This window comes from Agrilus planipennis, unplaced genomic scaffold, assembly GCF_000699045.2.
Source record: "Agrilus planipennis isolate EAB-ADULT unplaced genomic scaffold, Apla_2.0 scaffold22, whole genome shotgun sequence".
In the NCBI taxonomy this organism is placed as follows: domain Eukaryota; kingdom Metazoa; phylum Arthropoda; class Insecta; order Coleoptera; family Buprestidae; genus Agrilus; species Agrilus planipennis.
In genome coordinates, this window is record NW_020438874.1 from 1,043,831 (window position 1) to 1,066,099 (window position 22,269).

The following is a 22,269-nucleotide window of genomic DNA, read 5'->3' on the forward strand; positions in this document are numbered from 1 at the left end:
CAAATTTGCAAAGTAATTAAAGCTGACAGCAATGAGAAATTCCAGCTAAATTATAAAGTCTATAAAACTTTAAAAATAAAATAAGGACACGGTTAGCCTATTTTTGATGAGTCAAGGATGGGCCACATTGTTCCATATAAACCCCACGATACCATAAACTCCTGAAAATGAATCCACAGTGATATAGCATGTATTATTTAGTAATCGGCCTAAGTGGTTTTTATTAAAAGTCATGGTGATACGTGTAAGCAAGCGGCGTCTGAGGCGGATTTTATCAAAGAACTTTCGGTTTCAGATAAACAAAATTATTTAATTAAAGACATTTTGATACAACTAACTCCTCATCTACACAATAAACACTTATCATTCTAAAAGGCGATACTTAATATGTATCGTTAGTTTTGGAACCGCGAATACAGAAATTTTCTTGCCCAAGTAATTTAATAATCGAGAATAAAATCGCGAAAGCTTTCGATTTGGACAATGCAATAGATATTTTTTTAGTTTTATGTCATGTAGCTACTTTCCGGCATTATTTTCGCTAAAATGTGTAAAATGACTTAAACTTAAAAAAGCGCTCGTGAAACTATTGCAAGATGGAAAATATTAACTAAGCTTTAAAAAGTGATCATTACGTAAAAATGTACGTAGAATCTCATGGTGCTATCGGTTTTTGAATGCGATGTCAAATATGTACCTTCCGGCATTATTTTCGGTAAAATATGTAAAATGACTTAACATAAAAAAGCGCTCGTGAAACTATTCCAAGATGGAAGGTATTAACTAAGCTTTAAGTAGTGATCATTACGTAAAAATGTACGTAGAATCACATGGTGTTAACGGTTTTTGAGTGCGATATCAAATAAGTGCCTTTCGGCATTGTTTTCGCTAAAATATGTAAAATGACCCATAAAAAAGCGCTCGTAAAATTTCTGGGAGATGGAACGTATTAACTAAGAATTTTGAAGTTATAATTACATAAACAATCACGTAGAATCTCATAGTTTCAAGTATTTTCGAGTGCGGTGTGAAATAGGTACATTCCGGCATAAAATGTGTAAAATAATTTAAATAAAAAAAGCGCTCGTAAAATTATTTCAAGAAGGAAGGTATTAACTAAGCTTTCAAAAGTGATATTTATATAAAAAAGCACGAAGTGTCTCATGGTGCCAACGGTTTTTGAGTGCGGAGTCAAATAGATACTTTTCGGCATTATTTTCGCTAAAATATATAAAATGACTTAAACATAAAAAAGCGCTCGTAAAATGTCTGGGAGATGAAACGTATTAACTAAGAATTTTTAACTGATAATTGTATAAAAAATCACGTACAATCTCATGGTGCCAACGGTTTTCGAGTGCGGAATCAAATAGACACTTTTCGACAATATTTTCGCTAAAATGTGTAAATACTTTAAAAATAAAAAAGCGCTTGTGAAATTATTCCAAGATGGAAGCTATTTACTAAACTTTAAGAAGTTTTTATAAAAATGTATGCAGAATCTGATAGTGTTAACGGTTTTGAGTGTGGTATCAAATAGGTACCTTTCGGAATTATTTTCGCTAAAATATGTAAAATAATTTAATCATAAGAAAGCGCTCGTGTAATTACCGAGTTTAGGCATACATAAATAGTCTTCTATACAGGTATTAGAGGATTTCATTCATTCAATGTGAATCGCTAGAGAACATACTATGCGCCTAGTAACTATAAAGTGATGAAACAAAGTACTTGTTTATTTTTCGTTGGCTTNCTAAAAAGAAAAATATAAATGGACCAAACAGAACCAAATGATAAAAAAAAACGCCATCAAAAACACAAACTCACAGTACAAATTAATCTTAAAAATGAGCTTTAATCGTTTTCAATGATCTGCTTCTAAAATTCTGAAAAAACTTCAGGGCAAAAGATTACCTAATTTTTAAAAATTGCACCCTTAAAATTATCCCAATCTGTTGCAGTTTTAATAAAGCTTCTATATAACTCAAAAAGTTAGCAAAATCGTTTAAAAAGCCTATGAAGTAATTTGAAAGTTAAAACTTGAAGAGTTTCTCGTAAAAGATCAATTTGAGGATAAATTTCACCATTTTACCCTGTCAGACCTCCTAACTAAGTTTTTTGAGCATCATAAAAAGTTATTAAATTATTAAATATCAAAGAACGATAGAATAAAAACAAACCTGAAATAGACAGTGTGTAAATACACTGCACAAATTTACTATAAAAATAATAATACTCAATTCGAGTTTTGAATTATCAATTAATATATCAAATATTTTTCGANAAAAAAAAACGCCATCAAAAACACAAACTCACAGTACAAATTAATCTTAAAAATGAGCTTTAATCGTTTTCAATGATCTGCTTCTAAAATTCTGAAAAAACTTCAGGGCAAAAGATTACCTAATTTTTAAAAATTGCACCCTTAAAATTATCCCAATCTGTTGCAGTTTTAATAAAGCTTCTATATAACTCAAAAAGTTAGCAAAATCGTTTAAAAAGCCTATGAAGTAATTTGAAAGTTAAAACTTGAAGAGTTTCTCGTAAAAGATCAATTTGAGGATAAATTTCACCATTTTACCCTGTCAGACCCCCTAATTAAGTTTTTTGAGCATCATAAAAAGTTATTAAATTATTAAATATCAAAGAACGATATAATTTAACAATAACAAGTGACCATAATTTTTAACATTTACAATACCTATCTGTCTTCCCATTTTCCCTTTTCTATGTACTTCAAATATCCTGTATGGCTGCAATAATATTTGCTAAAGCTGTCCGGGCATCAGATGAGGGCAACTGGTTCAAAACATCGAGAGCACTTTGAGAATGTTGACTCTGAAGTTCTTGAGTCTTATCAAGACCAGGTCCTTCATTTACAACCTTGCGGATTAAATCATAATCGACATCGTTAACATCGTCTTTTCCTTTCAAAATTTCTTCATATAGAGTTGGATCATGTTGTAAATGAAACATTACAGGTCCACAAACAAGACTAAATGGGCCCGAACTGCCTTGCAAAAATGGTTCGCGATCTAGACAAGCCTGCCAGGCTAAAGCTAGATGTTTACCAAACAAATAGCCCTGTTCTTGTAATTCTGTAGGATGACCAGCCAATTTAAGGGTACCCTGACATGACTTACCCAATAAACTGCCTATTAAATAAAGAAAACTACAATTAGACAAGTTAAATGTTTTGGAGAATTTGAAAGACATATTATTTATCAATTATAAAAAAATTAAGAGATACATAAAAAGTTAGAGGCTTTTTAAGTTAAGTACCTCTAAGTCCCCCTTGTAGATCAAAACATATATTCTCATGTAAAAAATGTACAGACGCAAAACTGACTTAATAAAGTCTACTTACCAGCATTCAATACATTTCTAAGAGTCCACTCAGCTTGTGCATTACCAAGTGCTTCCTGTACTACTAATGGTTCAATACCATTTTCATTGAACTGCTTGTATTCATGTTGTGCACGTGGCCTGGCAGGTAATGGATTGTTCTGTTTATCTCTGGGACCCACAAATTCGGCCTCTGCTAAATCTCTAACAGCAGAGCTCATTAATTCAACCAATTCCTGATTACGTAGCCCAGCTAGTTCCACACAACTGTTTGACAACAAATAGTCCCCACTTAATAGAGCAATCTTATTTCCAAATAACATGTTGGCAGAGTCTTCAACGGTTTCTTGTAAATTTACAAGACCTTTGTGAACTAAATGGGAGGTTCTAATCATTTCTGTTACTTCTGCTAATGCTCTCTGACTATGAAGAACTCCTGCAGCTTTGTCTTGTTCTAAGTCGGGAATATTTTTAGCATGTCCAGCAGCTTTGGAAACCAATAGGACAATAAGGCCCCAGGCTTGCATATTGTTTTTGCCATTGTACAAAAGTCCTCTATAGAAATAAATAGCAAATTAACATAATAGCTCCTTACTTAAAGAATAGTTAAAAATAAAAGTAAGAGTATAGAATATTTTATATAAAAAGGATACTTAAAGACACTTACTTTGCTGTCTTTAGAAGAGGATGGTTGGATCCCACCAGCTTGCGAAGATGAAGAGCTACATTTGCTATTTCGTCACTTAGTAGCCATCTGAGGCTTAGAAATGATGTTGGATACCCAACAATTTTTTCAGCCTCACTTACAGCTCTATTCCAATCAGGTTTCTGGTACTGGGCCACTTTTGCATGGTGAAAATGAGTAGTATTAATTTTCCGATTAATATAATTTAAACTAGTGAAACTAAAACATGCTCTATAGTTGTTGTTGTTATTAAAAATTGATACAAAGAGCTTAGGTAAAATCATTTTAAATGTACCAGTAATATTTTTTAGCTAGTTCTGCTCAACATTAAATAAAGTAGGTTAGAGAAAGTTAGCATCCTTTTTGAGCCCCTCTACATTTTCTGGGTTGTTAAATATGCAAAACACGAACTAATTGGTGGAGAGGATATAAAATGTAAATTAGAAAACTCGTTTCAAATAACCAAAACAATTTAAAGATGCATTAATGGGTACAACTTTTGAACTTATTTTTTTAAAGGAGGTTCTGTAAATAACAAGAATATCTTCAAATACAGTGTTAGTAAAATGCTAAATTTTAATATACTTACAAGCATGATTTTCAAATTATCATAAAATTTAAATACAATAAACAATAATATAATCAAATTTTATACTCTAAACACAAACATACAATCATAATAATAATAATATGCCATTTAGCATTTAAATCATGGATAGTGGATACACGTATGTACTCCCGTCTCTCAGTTAAGAAGAAAGGGTTGCCTACCTCTACATTTTTAAAAAATAGCATTACATAATTGTAATAAAGATAATGTTCAACTAGATTTTTTTATTAACATTACTGCTTTGTTTATTGTTTGTTATTACAATATAATCCATACATATAACTTTATCTTTATGAAAAGTTTTTTCTTCTTGCGTTGTAATGTCATATAGATAGGAATATTAATAAACCCTCATGTGATATCTAAAGTAACGGGTGAATTTTTAAGGTGTTTAATAATTATAATAAAATTTTGCATTTATATCGTAAATTAAAGTCACGTGAATGTGACGTATATTGCTGTGTTAATTACTTTTGAAAAATAAAAATCAAATCTATCTCGGTTATATTTATTAACAAATATTGCGTATTTAATAAGTTTAAATAACTTTTTTGCTTATAAACATTTTTCCATTGTAGCTTTATCAAGTTTGGTGGCTTATTTTATAAAAGTTTAACAAACCTAAGAGATATGGGGTTAAATTTTAGCAAAAGTAAATATTACGCAGTACTTTAATTTATATTCTTCGTTAATTTACAGTAACTACTATTAATTAATGTGAACTAGACAATGTAAGGTACAAACAATAGTTATTTAATTGATAACATTTACATATATTAAAAAAAGGTTGATAGTCAAAGTTGTTCATGTTATTGTGAGAGTGTCTATGCAAAATTACGTAGGATTTGGGATTCCTTTGTCCTTTGAACCTTTGCACATTCTCTGTCATAGATAAGTTCTCTGCACACGATTTATCGCAACTTGCAAGAATTTTTACAAACTTTAAATGTTGTTAAAATCCATGAGAGAGACAAATAGGATAAATTCTTAAAACAGACTGAGAAAGATTAACATCAATAATTTGAAGCGTGTTGCGCAAATGGAAAACGGTATAAAGACAACATGCGCAAGTTATTCTCGAAGTAGTAGCCGTACGAGTTGGTCGTGTTACTTAAAAATACGAACTATATTCGCCTATGCTTGGGATACTACGTTTGTACCGAAGGATTAATACAGGCAGCATCAGGGCGACATATAATCAATAATATCGAGTCAATTATCCTGTGAATCTAGAAACTTTTTTCTTTAAATAAGTTCCAATTTAACAATCGTCATTTATTTCGAATCAAAAAGTGAGCAGCTAACAAAGTCGAAGGAATTATTGGTAAGCACAGTTCATCCACCTAGCGTAGCTGAATACAAATTATTTCTATAAATAATGCATTTGTTCAAATAATAAATGAATAAATTATTAAAAAGCGGCTCTATAAAGTAATTATCTGCGGGCTTTTAATTAATCTTTATCAACGCACACGTCAGTAAATTTTACGAACGCTTTAATTGCTTTTGTGATAGTACAAGCAAGCAATCGGCAAGAATAGAAAAAAATAACGATAAAAAAAATCGCTTCCCACGAAACCATTCACACATGCGGGTAGAGTTTGCGCAAGTAAAGTGAAATATAATCGATAGTTTCGCTTGGTGTTACGCACCCAAAATAAATATTTGAATTAGAAATTTGTAAAAACGTTATTCACGATGATTTTATTTATTAACAAACTGTTAATAATTTGCAAGCTAACGCTAAAAAAGTTTATATCAACAATAGTAGTGAAATTTTACGCATACTTAATGTCTATGAATTCAGTTAAGATTTATCTTCGTGTAAAGATTTTGGCACCGATCCAATTTGGCAACTCTCAAGGCGCGTATTGTGAATATGACAGTATTTTATAAAACCTGTACTGTACCTAATACATAAGGCCAAAGTCATAAACTGTTCTAATCAAATTGCAACGAATTTTATAGAGCCATATAATTGCAAACGTATCAATAAAACTTGCGGCACTTTTCGATTACTTATGGTAAAAAAACAGGAAATGAACATTTCAAAATTTTCAATGTTTCAATTGTTTAATTCAAGCAATTTCCTTTCAGTTTTATAGGAACCATAACAGGTCCCATTACCTTTTTTAGGAACCCATCAACTGTCCTCTCTTTTTTCTTTTGTGCACAATACCAACTTACCTTCTATTTATTTAGTTTTTCAAAATAATAGAACAACAATCATAAAAGAATTCTCTTTTGCATACTTTGATTTGTAAATCAGTAAAATGTGTGTTTAGGAAAAAACACTAGCAAGTGTGATAATAACAATTATCATCGTTTCTCCGCATGTCTGTTTACTATAGACCGTCGGCATCCCACAAGCAAGGAGCAATTTAGATAACAAATCTTCAATCATATTTCGCAAATTTTTCCGTTTACAACTAAACATTTTCGCAGAATAATTATTCGCTGATGTCAGTAATACCGTCCATTAAACCCTTAAAATACAGCTAAAAATTACGTAATACATGAACTAATTTCTCTTTATGGTGTATAATAGTATTTCTATTCTATTTCTATTTCTAGTTTTATTTTGGTGCGCTTAATTAATTAAAACACTTTAACTAGATTCTACAATTTTTAGAAAACCCACTAAAATCCACTTATTGTTAGTCAGACAAAATTTAAATACAATAAACAATAATATAATCAAATTTTATACTCTAAACACAAACATACAATCATAATAATAATAATATGCCATTTAGCATTTAAATCATGGATAGTGGATACACGTATGTACTCCCGTCTCTCAGTTAAGAAGAAAGGGTTGCCTACCTCTACATTNAAGAATAAATCTTTAATTACTGGGTGCGCAAGTTGGTACAAACAACATACATTATAACGTTTTATGCAGTAGACAATTTATTGGAACGTATATATTTATCTATTTATTATTATTTATTGATTTGTTTTTCGGAAGGCATTAAAAATTAAAGTTTACTAGGGAAAGACAGCAAAATTCACTTTGTTTTTATTTTACTTTCGTTTTTTTGCATTTCATTGTATAAATTAAAAAATTGGTGTATAGGTAAAAATAATGGTCGATAAACACAGTTGACCGTGACCGTGATATTCTGCGCAGATAGATAATTAATTAATCCACAAAATAAATCGATCCACGAGTACAAGAATGCTCCTATATGCCAGTATAGAATTATGTAACTGATGCATCGCATCTTTTTTTTTTGTTTTTGAAGCTGTTCTAACAAATAATGCGATTTTTTATTGAATATGTCCAGATTAAGACCTTCATTTGTCTCGTATAATATGAAGCCGTACAAATTCGAAATACCAAAAGTTTTTCTTTACTTTTCGTTTTTACCGGATTCTTACAATATTCGATACTTTTGTATAATATTTCGCTATCTTAATTTAAAACGTCTTATAAATATTTATGATGTAGCATCACCTTGATAAATAAAAAAAAAGCATGTGTTACTGTTGTAGGTGCTGTAAAAATAAACAATTTTAGCCCCCCAAAAAGTTACTCACTCAGAATTTTACTTTTTTGGACTCCTCCCCTTCGTCACGCTAAGTCACACTTTTAGCAACCCTCTAACAAATATTCCGTCACGATTTCTTATTATTAAAAATATCAATGAGAATGACTTTCTATTGTAATGAAAAATTTTAAGAACTACCAAGTTAAGAAAATCAATAAAATCAAATTTATGAACTTCGAACGTCACATTCCCTTAGACCCCCCACCCCCTTGTCCTATCTGTTCACGTTAAGCAATACCCCTCCCTCCTCCTTATTTGTGAATGTATTTTACGACTTAACCCTTACCTTTATTATAAAATTTTGATCTCTTAGTTTAATAAATTTTACCGTATTCTTTAATAAATAATAGTATGTTACACATTTTATTTAATCTACCAATAAATTAAAATAAGTTTTCATGAAAATGTCCCTGAATTAATAGACCTTTAACCCAAATTTTTCATCAAAAGACAAAAATCAAAACTAAGTGATATTCTTGCTTGTTTTAATGTGAGGATGGTATACTTAACAACTTTAGTTTCTTAATACCTATGTAACAAAATATAATGTACAAATATACAAAAACTTCACGTGGGTGTCTAATTTTCTGCGATAAAAAGTTGCACTAATCATTAGTATTTTTTTACGTGTTACGTAGTGGTCTAACAAAATTAAATTATGAAAAGTGAATTGGTAAATATACACACAATTTATATACTACCTAAAGTTGCTAATATTTTTACTAAATTCGAGTATGTACCTACTTAAATACGTGTAGAAATTGGGTTCAATACAAGTAGGTCCGTTATCTACCTTTTCTTGTCGATAAACATTGCAAGCTTTTTAACACAAATGCGTTTTACTTTACCCACCATTGTCAATAAGTTACCGCAATTTGTACAATTAATAATTTTGTTTATTAGAGTTCTCAAACTAGCAGCAGTTTTATCCAATTAAAAAAAATGCAAGTAAGAAGCAGGCAAGAAGCTTGCTTCACATTTTAAAATTTAACTTTCTTGAATATATGTTTTTTTTTGTATTACGTTTTATCGTTTAAGTGTTAGTTAATCCTTTTGTAAATCTCAATGTAAGCAGCTACTAACTTACGTACTAATCGGATTATTACTGTTTACAAAAGTATATATAATAATATTGGAAATTTATGTGCCTATATAAAACGATTTCACAAAAATCTGACAAATAAAAAATCGTAGATATAAAAATTAAATTTAAATTACGTAGTTGCTTTTAACAAGTTTTTACTGATACTGTAGGTATTTACAAGTTTCTCGATTCAATTTCATTATTTAGCACTGATTTGAAAAATTGAATTGAAATTTGTTTCTATAACTGAAGATTACTATATCGTCTAGTTAAAGATTATGCGCTTCCCCAATCTTCACAAAATTAATTAATGAGCGTAGAATAATGCAAAATACTTTTTGTATTTTCATTTCACTCATCATCATCATAAAGTCCTAAGACTGATTGGACACTGGAGGTACGTGTCCTACTCTTTCCTATCCTGAGCTAAACTTCGCATTTCCCTAAAACTAGAACAGCCTACATGCTTAACTATTTGCGAGCAGTAATCTAATCTAGGTCTACCTCTACCCCTCCTAACTCCTGTTTCTGCCTCTAATAAGTCTCTGACTAGACCTTCATGCCTAAGAAGGTGTCCTACCAACCTATCTCGCCTATTTTTTATTGACTTCCATAGAGCCCCTGTTCTTCTATTCTTTCTAATACCTCTTCATTTCTAACCTTTTCTACCCACGATATCTTCATCATTCGCCTATAACACCACATTTCGAACGCTTCTAACCTTTTCATTTCACTACTGCCAGAATAAAAATTTGAAATTTTCAGTAAGTGACAATTATTCTAAAACATTTATTAAACACTAAAAACTTGAAAGAGATGACTGAAAAAATGTTATACATGAACTATTGCGAATATGATTCCCGGACAAACCAGATATTACCACTCTAATTAGTTCAGCGGAAATGCTTCTAATCTTTAATAAGACTATTTACAACGTATTTATATGCAGATTCTTCACGTTAATTAAAATTTCTTAATGACGTAAACATTACTAAATTTATTTATAAACAATATTATATCTCTTCAATCCCTATGTTTCAATCAACCGTTTACGTAAATTAACTTTGACATTAATTTTTTTTTAAGTTTATTGACTCCGTAACTTATTTAGTATAATTACTGTGCTAAAATAGGTCAAACTTTTTGTAAAAATGTGATAAAAAAAGTTGGTTTTTCTGCAGTCAGTACGATTAGATTGTAAACCTTTTTTTCTATAAATTAACATTATTCGTAATAAATAATTATCTTACACATTATTGCAGCATGTAAAAGTTTAAAGGTCTCACATTTTGTTTTTATGATTTACAAGTCTAATAAAAACAATGCTAAAGGTGTTAAAAATGGCTACGACTATATAAACTGTTATAAACATTTTAAAAAAGCACTATATTAGATATAAAACTTTATAGCATGTCATATTCAAACATTTCCGTGATAATTGTTTTCAAATACTAAACAGAATGCCTACAGTGTACAAATAGAAAATCGTCTAGTCCTACAATTTTCGACACAACTCTATCTGTATATAGCCTTGCCCCTAATACCCACTGAAACAATAGTTTAGTAACAAGTAACAAGTTAATAAAATTGAAATGACAGATAAATATCGAAGGTTCTTTATTTAGAAAAAAGGTGATAAAATAATAATGCGCACTATAGTTCCATAATAAAAATATAAACAAAATACAATATGCGTTTAGAGAGTTATTGTCGTAGAACAATTCAATACCTACCTACACAACATCAACTACACTATGTTAATTTTTGGTCCTATACTCGTATAAATACTTTATATTTTATATAATAGTAGTTATTCCCCCCTATCAGTCACTGATAGCACCATTGCTTCAAGTGGTCGAAATTCACTTTTGTGAACAATTTTAACTACTTTCTTTGTGCTCAAAATTGTTGAAAAAAATAATAAATTTAAAGGAATTGTTTGTAAATAAGTATGCAACACATCGTACACTTCAGCATAAGAAATTGCTGATAGTAACTACGTAATACGACTTTACCCTGTGCTGACAGCATTCATAATTTCTTTTATATATAATATTTAACCAAGTAAATTACATCCAATGCAACAAAATTATGATGTATGTACAATTGCGTAGCTAATAAGTGGACCATATTTTTAAACTGGCTGGGTTGGGTTATGCACTTATTAAAGACAACGATTAAAGTAATTTTTTCTCACGTTCCAGAATACATGGCAGAACCGTGGCAACCTCCACCTGGTCAAGGTTTGTATGATCCCAGTTTAGAAAAAGAGGCATGTGGTGTAGGATTTATAGCAGCTATAGATGGTCAGCGGTCTTACAAAATTGTGCAAGATGCCCAGCGTCTGGCTATTGCTATGAACCACAGAGGAGCATGCGCCTGTGATAACGATACTGGAGATGGTGCTGGAGTTTTAACAGCCATACCACACGAGTATTATTATGCAATTTTAAGGTATGATCCTAATTATAAATTACAGACGCGAAGCAGTATTTATTTTTATCTTAGACCAACTTGTAAATTCTTTTTCTTTTGAAAGCTATCGTCTAGAATTATTCTCCTCCACGGGGTCGTTTATCCGACGTTTCTCTCTCCACCAGGCGTGGTTGTTATCAGTACAACTGCAGTAAAGGGCATTACTACTGCACTAAGTTCCATGAGAATGTCAGTCGTGGCGAAACGTCGGATAAGCGAATCCCTTATTCCTATCCTAATCCCGAATGTGGAGCACTGTACAAAATAGTGCTTCATGGTAAGGAATATAAGAGGGTGCTTTCTGGCGCTAAATAAAAGTTTATTAAAAACTGTTTTATATTTTTAAAGTTTGTTTCCTGGTTGTTACTAGATAAAAGTTGCATATCATTCCAAATGTTGCGGAAAATCCGAGATTATTTATAATTTTATTCTAACATTTTACGAAAACCCCAAGGTCTAATAATGCAAAATTAATATGCATATATTATGTAACGAGTAAAATAAATAGATCCCTTAGTAGCGATAACGATTTCGATTATTATGTGTGATCTAAATGTGTTAACTTATCTTACTAATTATCCAATTGAAAGTATTCTATTGAAAACTGTAAAATGTTATATTTATTGTCTAAATTCCCCTTACGTTTTCTCTACTTGATTAACTGACTTTTCAAGAACATTATATTTATACTATTTTATACAGTTTACTAGGAAAAAATCAATATTTACATAACATTACAGTTAAGAAGCCGGTATTCAAAACATTTTCCAAAAATATCTTCCTGTGAATCTGAATGATCGAATTAAATGCAAATAAAGTTTCTGTTATGTTTTTACGCGTGTTAAAATTAGGCGTATTTTTTATTCAATTATTCCTAAAACCTCATTAATTGATGATTTAAAAAAAAACAAACAAAAATAATAACCAATTAAAATATCAAAACGTCATGGGTCACAATTATTTTGTTTAAATAATGTAAAATTTATTCTATCTGCATTTGTTTGATATGAAGAAATAGACTATGGAAATTTCTGATTTAATTTCAGAACGGGCTTACAAAAACATTTTAAACTGTTTAAATAATGTACCTATGCGACTATAAGTTTATTTGCTAATTTCTGCAAGGTAGAATATTTTTCAACTGTTTTTATAAAAGTAGGTTTTTATTATTTGCCTTGAAATGATAACAATAAAAAATAGTTTTTGTATATTTTCTTTAACTTCGTGAAAAAATCAATAACAAAACTGAGGTAATTTGTATGAAATTGGAGTTGTTTTTATTAAACCACGAAGTATTGTATTAATGATATCGAATACCGATCACAAAGTGGGTATTATTATGCGTATCTGTTTTGATGGCTATCTAGTTACACAGCCGAGGATTTCTTATGTAATAAAAGTGGATGTTGCTTACGTTTCAGGAATATATTATAGAGGCACGGTTTTATAGTTCATTTTTATAATGGTCTTATGCATAGATAACATTAATTTAGTGTGTATGTACACTTGCATGACTAACAGCATAATTATGTTTGTGTTTGCAACTTTCGATTTGCTTGCACAGTTTTGATAAAAATATAATATGTTTTCAATAGTATAAAACAATTATTGTGGCCCTTTGATATAAATTAATTAATTAATTGCAGAGATGAGCAAAGTATTACAATTCCCGCATTTGGAAAATATGCAACTGGCATATTCTTCCTGGATAAATTGCATCATCAAGAGTCCGAGAAAAAGTTCGAAGCTCTTGCAGACGAGCTTCAAATGAAAGTTCTCGCGTGGCGGACAGTGCCTATTAACAATTCCACCATTGGACAAGTTGCCAAAAATTCCGAACCCTTTATGCGCCAGGTAATTAGAATTGAGTCATTCTCAACTATCAAAAATTAATCCATCACTTTTAAGGTATTCATTACATTCAAAAATGACGATAATTCTTTAACCGAAGAGCAATTGGATGTTCAATTCTTCATTCTTCGTAAAAGAGCGAGCCACACCATTCCAGCGCCAGGAAGACGCTTCTATATCTGCTCCCTTAGTCGAAAGATAATTGTTTATAAAGGTCAATTAACATCAGAACAATTGTGGACCTACTTTGACGATCTTAAAAACCCATTGTACGATACCTATTTGGCTTTAGTACACACGAGATTTTCGACAAATACATTTCCCAGTTGGGAGAGGGCTCATCCTCTAAGGTATGGTATCTGTTTGGAATAGAATTATAATAAGGGTAATTACGAATTTTTTTTTCAGAATGATTGCACATAACGGGGAAATTAACACATTAAGAGGAAATGTGAATTACATGAAAGCTAGAGAGGGTGTAATGAAAAATGAAGAATTTGGAGACAAATTGCAGACACTTTATCCCGTAGTAGAGCCCAATTTATCTGACAGTGGTTCTGTTGATTGTGTTCTAGAATTCCTTGTGAGAGTTGGAAAAAGACCATTACCAGAGGTACAAACAAAAAAAATATGATTGCAAATAGAAACGATCGTTCAATTTCATTTTAGGCAATCATGACAATGGTCCCTGAAGCCTGGCAAAACGATTTAACAATGTCCCAGGAAAAAAGAGACTACTACCATTGGGCAGCTTGCACTATGGAGCCTTGGGATGGTCCCGCTCTTATTTCGTTTACTGATGGTCGCTATATTGGGGCCATTTTAGACAGGAACGGTTTAAGACCATCAAGATTTTACGTTTGCAAGGGAAATATTCTAGTAATGGCAAGTGAAGTAAGTACAGATTCATATATATATAATATTGAAAAAATTATATAATTATTTTACTTACAGGTAGGAGTTTATGATGTTGACCCAGCCGATGTAATACACAAAAGCCGTCTGAAACCTGGACGTATGTTATTAATTGATACGCAAGAAAAGAAATTCATTCAAGACGTCGACATCAAGAACCACATAGCGCAATCAAGAGAACATTCCAAGTGGCTTAAGGAAAAGGTGAGATACCAAACAGTTTTTCTTTTTCATTGGCATTTACTTTCAGCAGACAGCAACACTATTAACTTATTTATTATTGTCATGTACTCATTGCAAGAATTTGGTATTATCGATAGAAATAACAAAAATATAAAAATGAAAATACTGAGATTAATTGACATTTTATCTATTTTGCATGTTGGCATCAACAGATGGTGAGTGGTATAGCAACCTGTTTTTAGAAAAGCTTATTTTTTTCTTGCAGAGGATTTCTTTCCCGCTTTTTATCACATGCACCTAACAATCACAAATTTATTTACGTTATTAAACTTGCAATCAGACATCAAGTAGTGAAAGTAGAATAACTTAACATGCAAAACAAACAATATTTCTTTCTCGTCTGCACAATCATATCCTATTCTGTAAAAAATTTATGTATGGTGTATTACTTTAAAATAGTTATACATGTATCTACTATTGCGCGTTTTTAAGCTTAGAGGACATACGTTTTAAAGTTTTTCGCATGTGTCTATTAAAAAATTTGATTTTTTACCTCTTGGCAAACTTTTTTGTTTAAATACGAAATCAAAGTTTGTAGATACTTTACCATTGTTTGTCTCAAGTGTGAATATAAAATGAACAAAAGAATTTGCCATAAAGGAAACCTTTTAAAATTTGTACGTCGATCTAAAATGAAAAACATAACACTTGAAAATAATTAACTTGGTTGGTTAGTGGTGTAGTAGCTTAAAATTAGATAGATATTTGTGTATTTCTTTACTTAACACTGCTGCACAACTTTTGCTTTCACAACTGATAATAAATGCAGATCACAATGGAAGAATTACGCGAAGCCCACACAAAAGCAGGATATCCTGAAAAGCCCAAATATCAACCCAGTGGATTGGCCGATCCCCGCCTCTCCCTCTACGGATATACCACGGAAACAATCCACATGCTACTTTTGCCTATGATTAATAACAAGTTGGTTGATTATCCCAAATTTATGTAACTCATAAGGCATACTGAAATTAAAAAACTTTTTCAGAAAAGAAGCCCTGGGGAGTATGGGTAATGATGAACCATTAGCTTGTCTTTCTGAATTTGCCCCTTTGACATACAACTATTTTAAACAACTCTTTGCGCAAGTTACGAATCCACCAATCGATCCCTTCAGAGAAAAAAACGTAATGTCGTTACAGTGTCCCATTGGACCCGAGGCCAATATTTTACAACCTAGTGCAAATCAGGTTTGTTACAATTCTTCAACATTTTCCTTTATTAGCTTCCCTTTTACCAATAGGTTCATCGGTTGTGGTTGAAGCAACCTATTCTTTCCATCGCGGATATTGATGTGTTGAAAAAGACTGCTCACAGGGGTTGGTGTTCTTACACAATCGACGCAACTTTCCCTGCATCCGACTGTCCAAAAGGACTTACTCCACGACTCAATGCTATTTGTGAAGAAGCTGAGAAAGCCAGTTGGAATCATCAAATAATTATAATATCCGACCGAAATGCTGGTGCGGATAGAATTCCAATTAGCAGTTTGCTTGCACTTGGTTAGTTTTCTTTCTGATTCATACCATTTATAATCTTTAAAATGATTTATATTTCAGGGGCAATTCACCACCACTTAATCGAAACACGTGCCAGAATGAAGGTGGCTCTAATTATCGAAAGTGGAGAAGCTCGAGAAGTACATCATATTTGTGTACTTCTGGGCTACGGCGCTGATGCTATCTGTCCTTACCTAGCCATGGAACTAGCAGCTAGTCTTAGAGATCAGGGAATTCTCGACTGTTCCTTAACGGATGAAGTCATTTACCAAAACTATGCCCAAGCCATGCAAACAGGCATCAATAAAGTAATGGCCAAAATGGGAATATCCACGTTACAGTCATATAAAGGAGCCCAAATTTTCGAGGCTGTCGGTCTTGCAGAGGAGGTCATAGAAAAATGTTTCAAAGGTGATTACTTTTATTTCCAGTTTACTAAATTGTATTAATGTTAATTTTACAGGAACTCCATCACGGATTGGCGGTGTCACTCTAGAACTTTTAGCTGGAGAATCGTTTCAAAGACACCACAATACTTACTGTTTAAATGTCGATAGCTACGTGCTCAGAGATCCTGGCAATTATCATTGGAGAGCCGGTGGAGAAAAGCATATTAACGACCCAGCTAGCATTGCAGCATTACAGGTAAACAAAATGTGCACTGCATGTATAATTTCAGTAAAACCTTATTTTATATTTTACATATGTTTCAGGAAGCAGCAACATTAAACAATAAAACCGCATACGAGAAATTCAAAGAAGCTACAATGGAATCGGTTAAGAATTGCATGTTGCGTGGACGATTGCAATTACGAACCTTAGATCAGCCACTTTCGTTAGACGAAATAGAGTCTGCAGCAGAAATAGTGAAACGTTTTGCTACTGGTGCTATGAGTTTTGGTTCCATTAGCATTGAAGCTCACGAAACATTAGCAATTGCGATGAATAAGGTCAGTATATTTATATATATATCTTTTTTACTGTATATAATAAATTGTCGTTTTCATCCTACAGGTTGGCGGTAAAAGTAATACTGGTGAAGGAGGTGAAGACGAAGAGCGTTACTTAAACCCCAAAAGACGATCTGCGATTAAACAGGTTGCCTCAGGAAGATTTGGTGTCACTTCGTCCTATTTAGCCCACTCTGACGACTTACAGATTAAAATGGCTCAAGGTGCTAAACCTGGAGAAGGAGGAGAATTACCAGGGTAAGCAACAGTATTAAATTTTTAATTAACGTCCCATTTAGATGCCCTTTTCGACCTCACCCATTTCTATTTTTATTTACTATGTCAATTATATTTAACACGCCGACAGATAAACTTAAGAAAGGCTTTTCAAACGCCTGGCAAAGTAAAATAAAATATTTCTTCTCAGTTACAAGGTATCTCCGGATATAGCAAAGACACGTCATTCTATTCCAGGGGTGGGTCTGATCTCACCACCTCCCCACCACGACATCTATTCCATCGAAGATTTGGCTGAGCTGATTTATGACTTGAAATGTGCTAATCCTGACGCTAGAATATCCGTGAAACTTGTATCTGAGGTACTTATACTACTGTTTATAAGATTAGTAAACATTTACTTCAATTGTAATACCAAAATTTTGTTTACAAGGTTGGAGTAGGAGTTGTGGCCTCAGGGGTAGCCAAAGGTAAAGCAGAGCACATAACAGTATCTGGACACGATGGAGGCACAGGTGCCAGCTCATGGACAGGTATTAAACATTCAGGACTTCCATGGGAACTTGGAATTGCCGAGACACACCAAGTTTTAACTCTTAACAACTTAAGATCTCGAGTTGTTTTGCAAGCTGATGGACAAATTAGAACAGGTGACAGTTTTTAAAAGGCTCTATAAGGCAAGAACTAAAATTTACTATTCATTTGTGCAGGCTTCGACGTTGTTATAGCAGCTTTACTAGGAGCAGACGAGATTGGTTTCAGTACAGCTCCTCTCATTGTAATAGGTTGCACAATGATGCGAAAGTGCCACTTAAATACCTGCCCTGTTGGAGTTGCTACTCAAGATCCAATTCTTCGCAAAAAATTCAAAGGGGCTCCTGAACATGTAATAAACTATTTATTTATGCTTGCAGAGGAGGTCAGACAACATATGGCGTCTTTAGGGGTAAATATAACTTAATCAGTCATTAATTCGAAAACCATAATAATATTATTATAGGTTCGCAAATTTCAAGAGCTCATAGGTCGAACTGACCTATTGAAAGTATCTGATCAAGGATTACCAAAAGCTAAGTTACTTAACTTAAGCCTGATATTACAAAATGCATTGCATATGAGACCTGGTGTGAACATCGTCGGGGGTTCTGTAAGTCAAGATTTCCAACTAGAACAACGACTAGACAATCAATTAATTGAAAAGTCAAAAGGTGTAATTGATGGTATCGAGAAAGAGATTACAATTGAAATGAACATCCATAATGAGTGCAGAGCTTTCGGATCGACATTAAGCTATCATATTTCAAAGTAATAAATACATTAAAGATGTTATGTTCTTCTAACGTTTTAGCAACAAATAATACTTTTTTAGGAAATACCATGAAGAGGGATTACCAGAAGGACAGAAAATTAATATATTTTTAAAAGGTTCTGCAGGTCAAAGCTTTTGCGCCTTTTTGACAAAAGGAATAACATGCACTTTAGAAGGTGATGCTAACGATTATGTGGGTAAGTGAAAATGTAGAAAAAGATACTGGGGTAGGTAATAAAAAAAGCTTTTATTTCTTATTCTAGGCAAAGGTCTATCAGGTGCTACGATAATTATCTATCCACCAAAAACATCTCAGTTCGAATCACACCTTAATGTCATAGCAGGTAACGTATGTCTTTATGGAGCAACAAGTGGCCGAGTTTATATGCGAGGAATTGCTTCTGAACGCTTTGCTGTTCGAAACTCTGGAGCCATTGCAGTTGTTGAAGGTGTAGGCGATCACGGATGTGAATACATGACAGGCGGAATTGTACTTATTTTAGGTAACATTCCACGTGTTTCATTTAATAAACCAGCTAAATAATATTATATATTTTACAGGTTTAACTGGAAGAAATTTTGCGGCTGGTATGTCGGGAGGTTTGGCATTTGTATGGGATTTGGATGGCTCATTTCCAAACAAATGCAATAAAGAAATGGTGGAGCTTTGTAAACTAGACGAGAGAGAAGACGTCGAATTAGTCCGAAAGCTTTTACATGAATTCAGAGACTTAACCGGAAGCGTTATCGCAGACCAGCTGATTAAAGAATTCCACCAGCGCATTAAAGAATTTGTTAAAGTCTTCCCGTATGAATACCAAAGGGTAATTAAAGAAAAAGAAAACGCAGTTGAACAACTACAAAAGGTGCCAAATGGTGAACCGAAGATTCAAGACATCGAAGATTCTGTTGCCGATATAACTTTAGAACAAAAGAAAGCAGAACGCGCATTAGACAAAATAAGAGGTAAAGTTTTCAAAAAATAATAATCAGAGTGCCCGTTACGTAGTAATTTTACTCTTAGGTTTTATGAAATATCCTCGCGAGACAAGTGTTTATAGGCCTCCTGAGAAACGAATGAAAGACTGGGATGAAATTTATAATTTCCCTCACGTACGTAAAGGCTTAAGGGTTCAAGCAGCCCGATGTATGGAATGTGGTGTTCCCTTCTGCCAATCAAATGTTCACGGCTGTCCTTTAGGAAATATCATTCCTAAGTGGAACCTTCTTATCTTCCAAAATCAATGGCGCCAAGCCTTAAACCAACTTTTGCAAACAAACAATTTCCCAGAGTTTACTGGGCGTGTCTGTCCTGCTCCATGTGAAGCTGCTTGCGTGCTAGGTTAATAGAATACCTCATATCCAACATTGGTAATATATTAATAATACATTTGGTTTGCAGGTATTTCCGAACCTAGTGTAACGATCAAAAACATCGAATGCTCTATTATAGATCATGCCTTCGAACAAGGTTGGATAGTCCCACAAATACCTCCCATTAGAACGGGAAAACACGTGGCCGTTGTAGGAAGTGGACCTTCCGGATTAGCTTGTGCACAACAGCTTAATAAAGCTGGTCATAATGTTACTGTATTTGAAAGAAATGATAGAATTGGAGGACTCCTTCAGTATGGCATTCCAACCATGAAGCTTAGCAAAACCGTTGTTCAAAGAAGAGTTGACCTTTTAGCAGCCGAAGGTATTACATTTAAAATAAATGTAAACGTTGGCAAGGATATCAGTGCCAAAGAATTATCTGAAGATTTTGATGCTGTGGTCCTTTGTACAGGAGCGACGTGGCCTAGGGATCTACCCTTACCAGGTATGTTCTCTATCTACCATATTTTATCACTACCAAAACTAAAATAACATTCATTATAGGTCGTCAATTAGGAGGAATTCATTTTGCCATGGAATTCCTAGAAAGCTGGCAAGCCAAACAGTTGGGTGGTAACAAGCCAGGTCCATTGGCCAAAGATAAACATGTGATTATAATAGGAGGGGGTGACACTGGTTGTGACTGTATTGCAACATCCTTAAGGCAAGGTGCTGCTTCGATTACAACATTCGAAATTTTACCAGAGCCAGGACCACAAAGAAGCAAGGATAATCCATGGCCACAGTGGCCTAGAATCTTTAAATTAGACTACGGCCACGAAGAGGTTAATATATTTATATTAAAATGATTACTACTACCGAAAGTATTATCAAATAATTCGATTTTATTATTAGGTAAAAGTCCGTTTTGGCAAAGATCCTCGTATTTTTAATATCATGACAAAAGAATTCATTGACAATGGGCATGGTCATATTGAAGGAGTTCGTACAGTATTAGTTGACTGGAAGAAAGACGAATCTGGTCGTTGGCAAATGGAAGAGAGACCTAATTCTGAAAAAGTTTACAAAGCAGACCTGGTACTTCTCGCAATGGGTTTTCTAGGTCCGGAAAGACAAATAGCTGATCAATTAGACCTAACATTAGATGCAAGATCAAATTTCAATTGCAAAGATTACAGAACTAACAGGGAAAACGTCTTTGCAGCAGGAGGTACGAAATAATATACTCACATAATCATTAAAAAACTAAAAAATATTTCTTTTACAGATTGTCGACGAGGCCAGTCCTTAGTTGTTTGGGCAATTTCAGAGGGTCGACAAGCTGCTAGACAAGTGGATGTTTACTTAAGCAAAGAATCTGTATTATCAGGCGCAGGAGGGATAATCCAACCGAATCAAATATCGCTGTTGTGCACAGTTTAAGCTGTATTGAGACGTAGTTCATCTTTTCTAAGCTGATTGGTAGATACTAATTCTTTATCGTTTTCATTTAATGGAAACGCCCACGGTAATTCCCTTCTTACAATTAGTTGTACAACGAAAGTAATCCGCTTTATAATAGTTTTTACTTGGACATTTATTGCGTCGATTTTTAACATCTACTTAATTATTATCTAATTGTTTATACTTAAATCTTGTTTGTTGAAAACGAGCGTATTTATTATTTGAAATTCTCATTGTTTGAGAAATGGTTTGATTATAACTGTGGCTGGTACCAGTTGTAAGATCAGAGCAAATCGTTGATGGCTTTTTGTTGTCCCTGTATTAAACGTAAAGTTGACGATAAATTTGTCTCGGTCGGCGAAGTAGTTTTGTACTGAACTCCGACTCTCGACCGAAGCAACTTTTCCAAGACAATAATAAATAAAACGCTACGTAATGTGATTTCTAGATGTTGTTGAAGACTGTAAAATCAATTTTTTTCTTTAGAAGTACTGTTGAGATATTTATGAAACGTATTCGCACTTTAAATAAATTCGAATCGTATTATACAATAGTTGTTAATATACAATAAATGTTGCAAATCAATATGTTTTTTTATTATTACCATTGGGGCCATCCACTAAATGCATAAGCATTCAAGGGAGGTAAAGTTAATGTATGAAAATATATTTTTTTTCAATTTTAAATTAAAGAGAAATGAAAGTTTTAGTACCGTCCTATTTTGTAATCAA

General features: G+C 32.8%; 2 protein-coding genes across 7 annotated transcripts; one reads left to right on the forward strand and one right to left on the reverse strand.

Annotated features, from left to right (window-relative positions):
* Positions 1 to 2,290: 2,290 nt before the first annotated feature.
* On the reverse strand, positions 2,291 to 8,201 carry LOC108732955 (decaprenyl-diphosphate synthase subunit 2). Of its 5 annotated transcripts, XM_025980573.1 has the most exons (5): positions 4,620 to 4,685; positions 4,326 to 4,574; positions 4,013 to 4,249; positions 3,368 to 3,900; positions 2,291 to 3,155 (listed from the first exon to the last, which is right to left on the reverse strand). In XM_025980573.1, exons 4-5 carry the CDS (start codon positions 3,870 to 3,872, stop codon positions 2,737 to 2,739), a joined length of 924 nt encoding a protein of 307 aa, XP_025836358.1. In that variant the 5' UTR covers positions 3,873 to 3,900; positions 4,013 to 4,249; positions 4,326 to 4,574; positions 4,620 to 4,685; the 3' UTR covers positions 2,291 to 2,736. The 5 variants fall into 5 exon arrangements, with proteins under 5 accessions (XP_025836358.1, XP_025836356.1, XP_025836343.1 ...); XM_025980571.1 differs by lacking the exons at positions 4,326 to 4,574; positions 4,620 to 4,685 and adding an exon at positions 8,184 to 8,201 and having other exon boundaries at positions 4,013 to 4,187; XM_025980558.1 differs by having other exon boundaries at positions 4,013 to 4,555; positions 4,620 to 4,702.
* Positions 5,695 to 22,123, forward strand: LOC108732952 (glutamate synthase [NADH], amyloplastic). 2 transcript variants are annotated; one of them, XM_018463963.2, is made up of 27 exons: positions 5,695 to 5,964; positions 11,483 to 11,732; positions 13,400 to 13,607; positions 13,662 to 13,954; positions 14,013 to 14,217; positions 14,274 to 14,498; positions 14,559 to 14,723; positions 14,915 to 14,917; positions 15,532 to 15,686; positions 15,751 to 15,952; positions 16,006 to 16,264; positions 16,322 to 16,672; positions 16,725 to 16,906; positions 16,975 to 17,211; positions 17,276 to 17,469; positions 17,639 to 17,810; positions 17,882 to 18,098; positions 18,159 to 18,394; positions 18,449 to 18,753; positions 18,818 to 18,954; positions 19,021 to 19,260; positions 19,319 to 19,723; positions 19,782 to 20,099; positions 20,160 to 20,579; positions 20,639 to 20,919; positions 20,990 to 21,305; positions 21,363 to 22,123. In XM_018463963.2, the coding sequence occupies exons 2-27, from the start codon at positions 11,488 to 11,490 to the stop codon at positions 21,515 to 21,517; spliced, it is 6,126 nt and encodes a 2,041-aa protein (XP_018319465.1). In that variant the 5' UTR covers positions 5,695 to 5,964; positions 11,483 to 11,487; the 3' UTR covers positions 21,518 to 22,123. The 2 variants fall into 2 exon arrangements, with proteins under 2 accessions (XP_018319465.1, XP_018319466.1); XM_018463964.2 differs by lacking the exon at positions 14,915 to 14,917.
* The last annotated feature ends 146 nt before the right edge of the window (positions 22,124 to 22,269 follow it).

What these genes read in the sequence shown, in the direction of transcription:
- LOC108732955 (XM_025980558.1), bottom strand. Translation starts at nt 4,314, where the DNA reads ATGATTTTACCTAAGCTCTTTGTATCAATTTTTAATAACAACAACAAC. An exon ending in CCTCTTCTAAAGACAGCAAA is followed by an intron (nt 3,901 to 4,012) that starts GTAAGTGTCTTT and finishes TTATTTCTATAG; the next exon opens with AGGACTTTTGTACAATGGCA. An exon ending in TAGAAATGTATTGAATGCTG is followed by an intron (nt 3,156 to 3,367) that starts GTAAGTAGACTT and finishes TTTATTTAATAG; the next exon opens with GCAGTTTATTGGGTAAGTCA.
- LOC108732952 (XM_018463963.2), top strand. Translation starts at nt 11,488, where the DNA reads ATGGCAGAACCGTGGCAACCTCCACCTGGTCAAGGTTTGTATGATCCC. An exon ending in CGCATTAGACAAAATAAGAG is followed by an intron (nt 19,724 to 19,781) that starts GTAAAGTTTTCA and finishes TTTTACTCTTAG; the next exon opens with GTTTTATGAAATATCCTCGC. An exon ending in TGAAGCTGCTTGCGTGCTAG is followed by an intron (nt 20,100 to 20,159) that starts GTTAATAGAATA and finishes TTTGGTTTGCAG; the next exon opens with GTATTTCCGAACCTAGTGTA.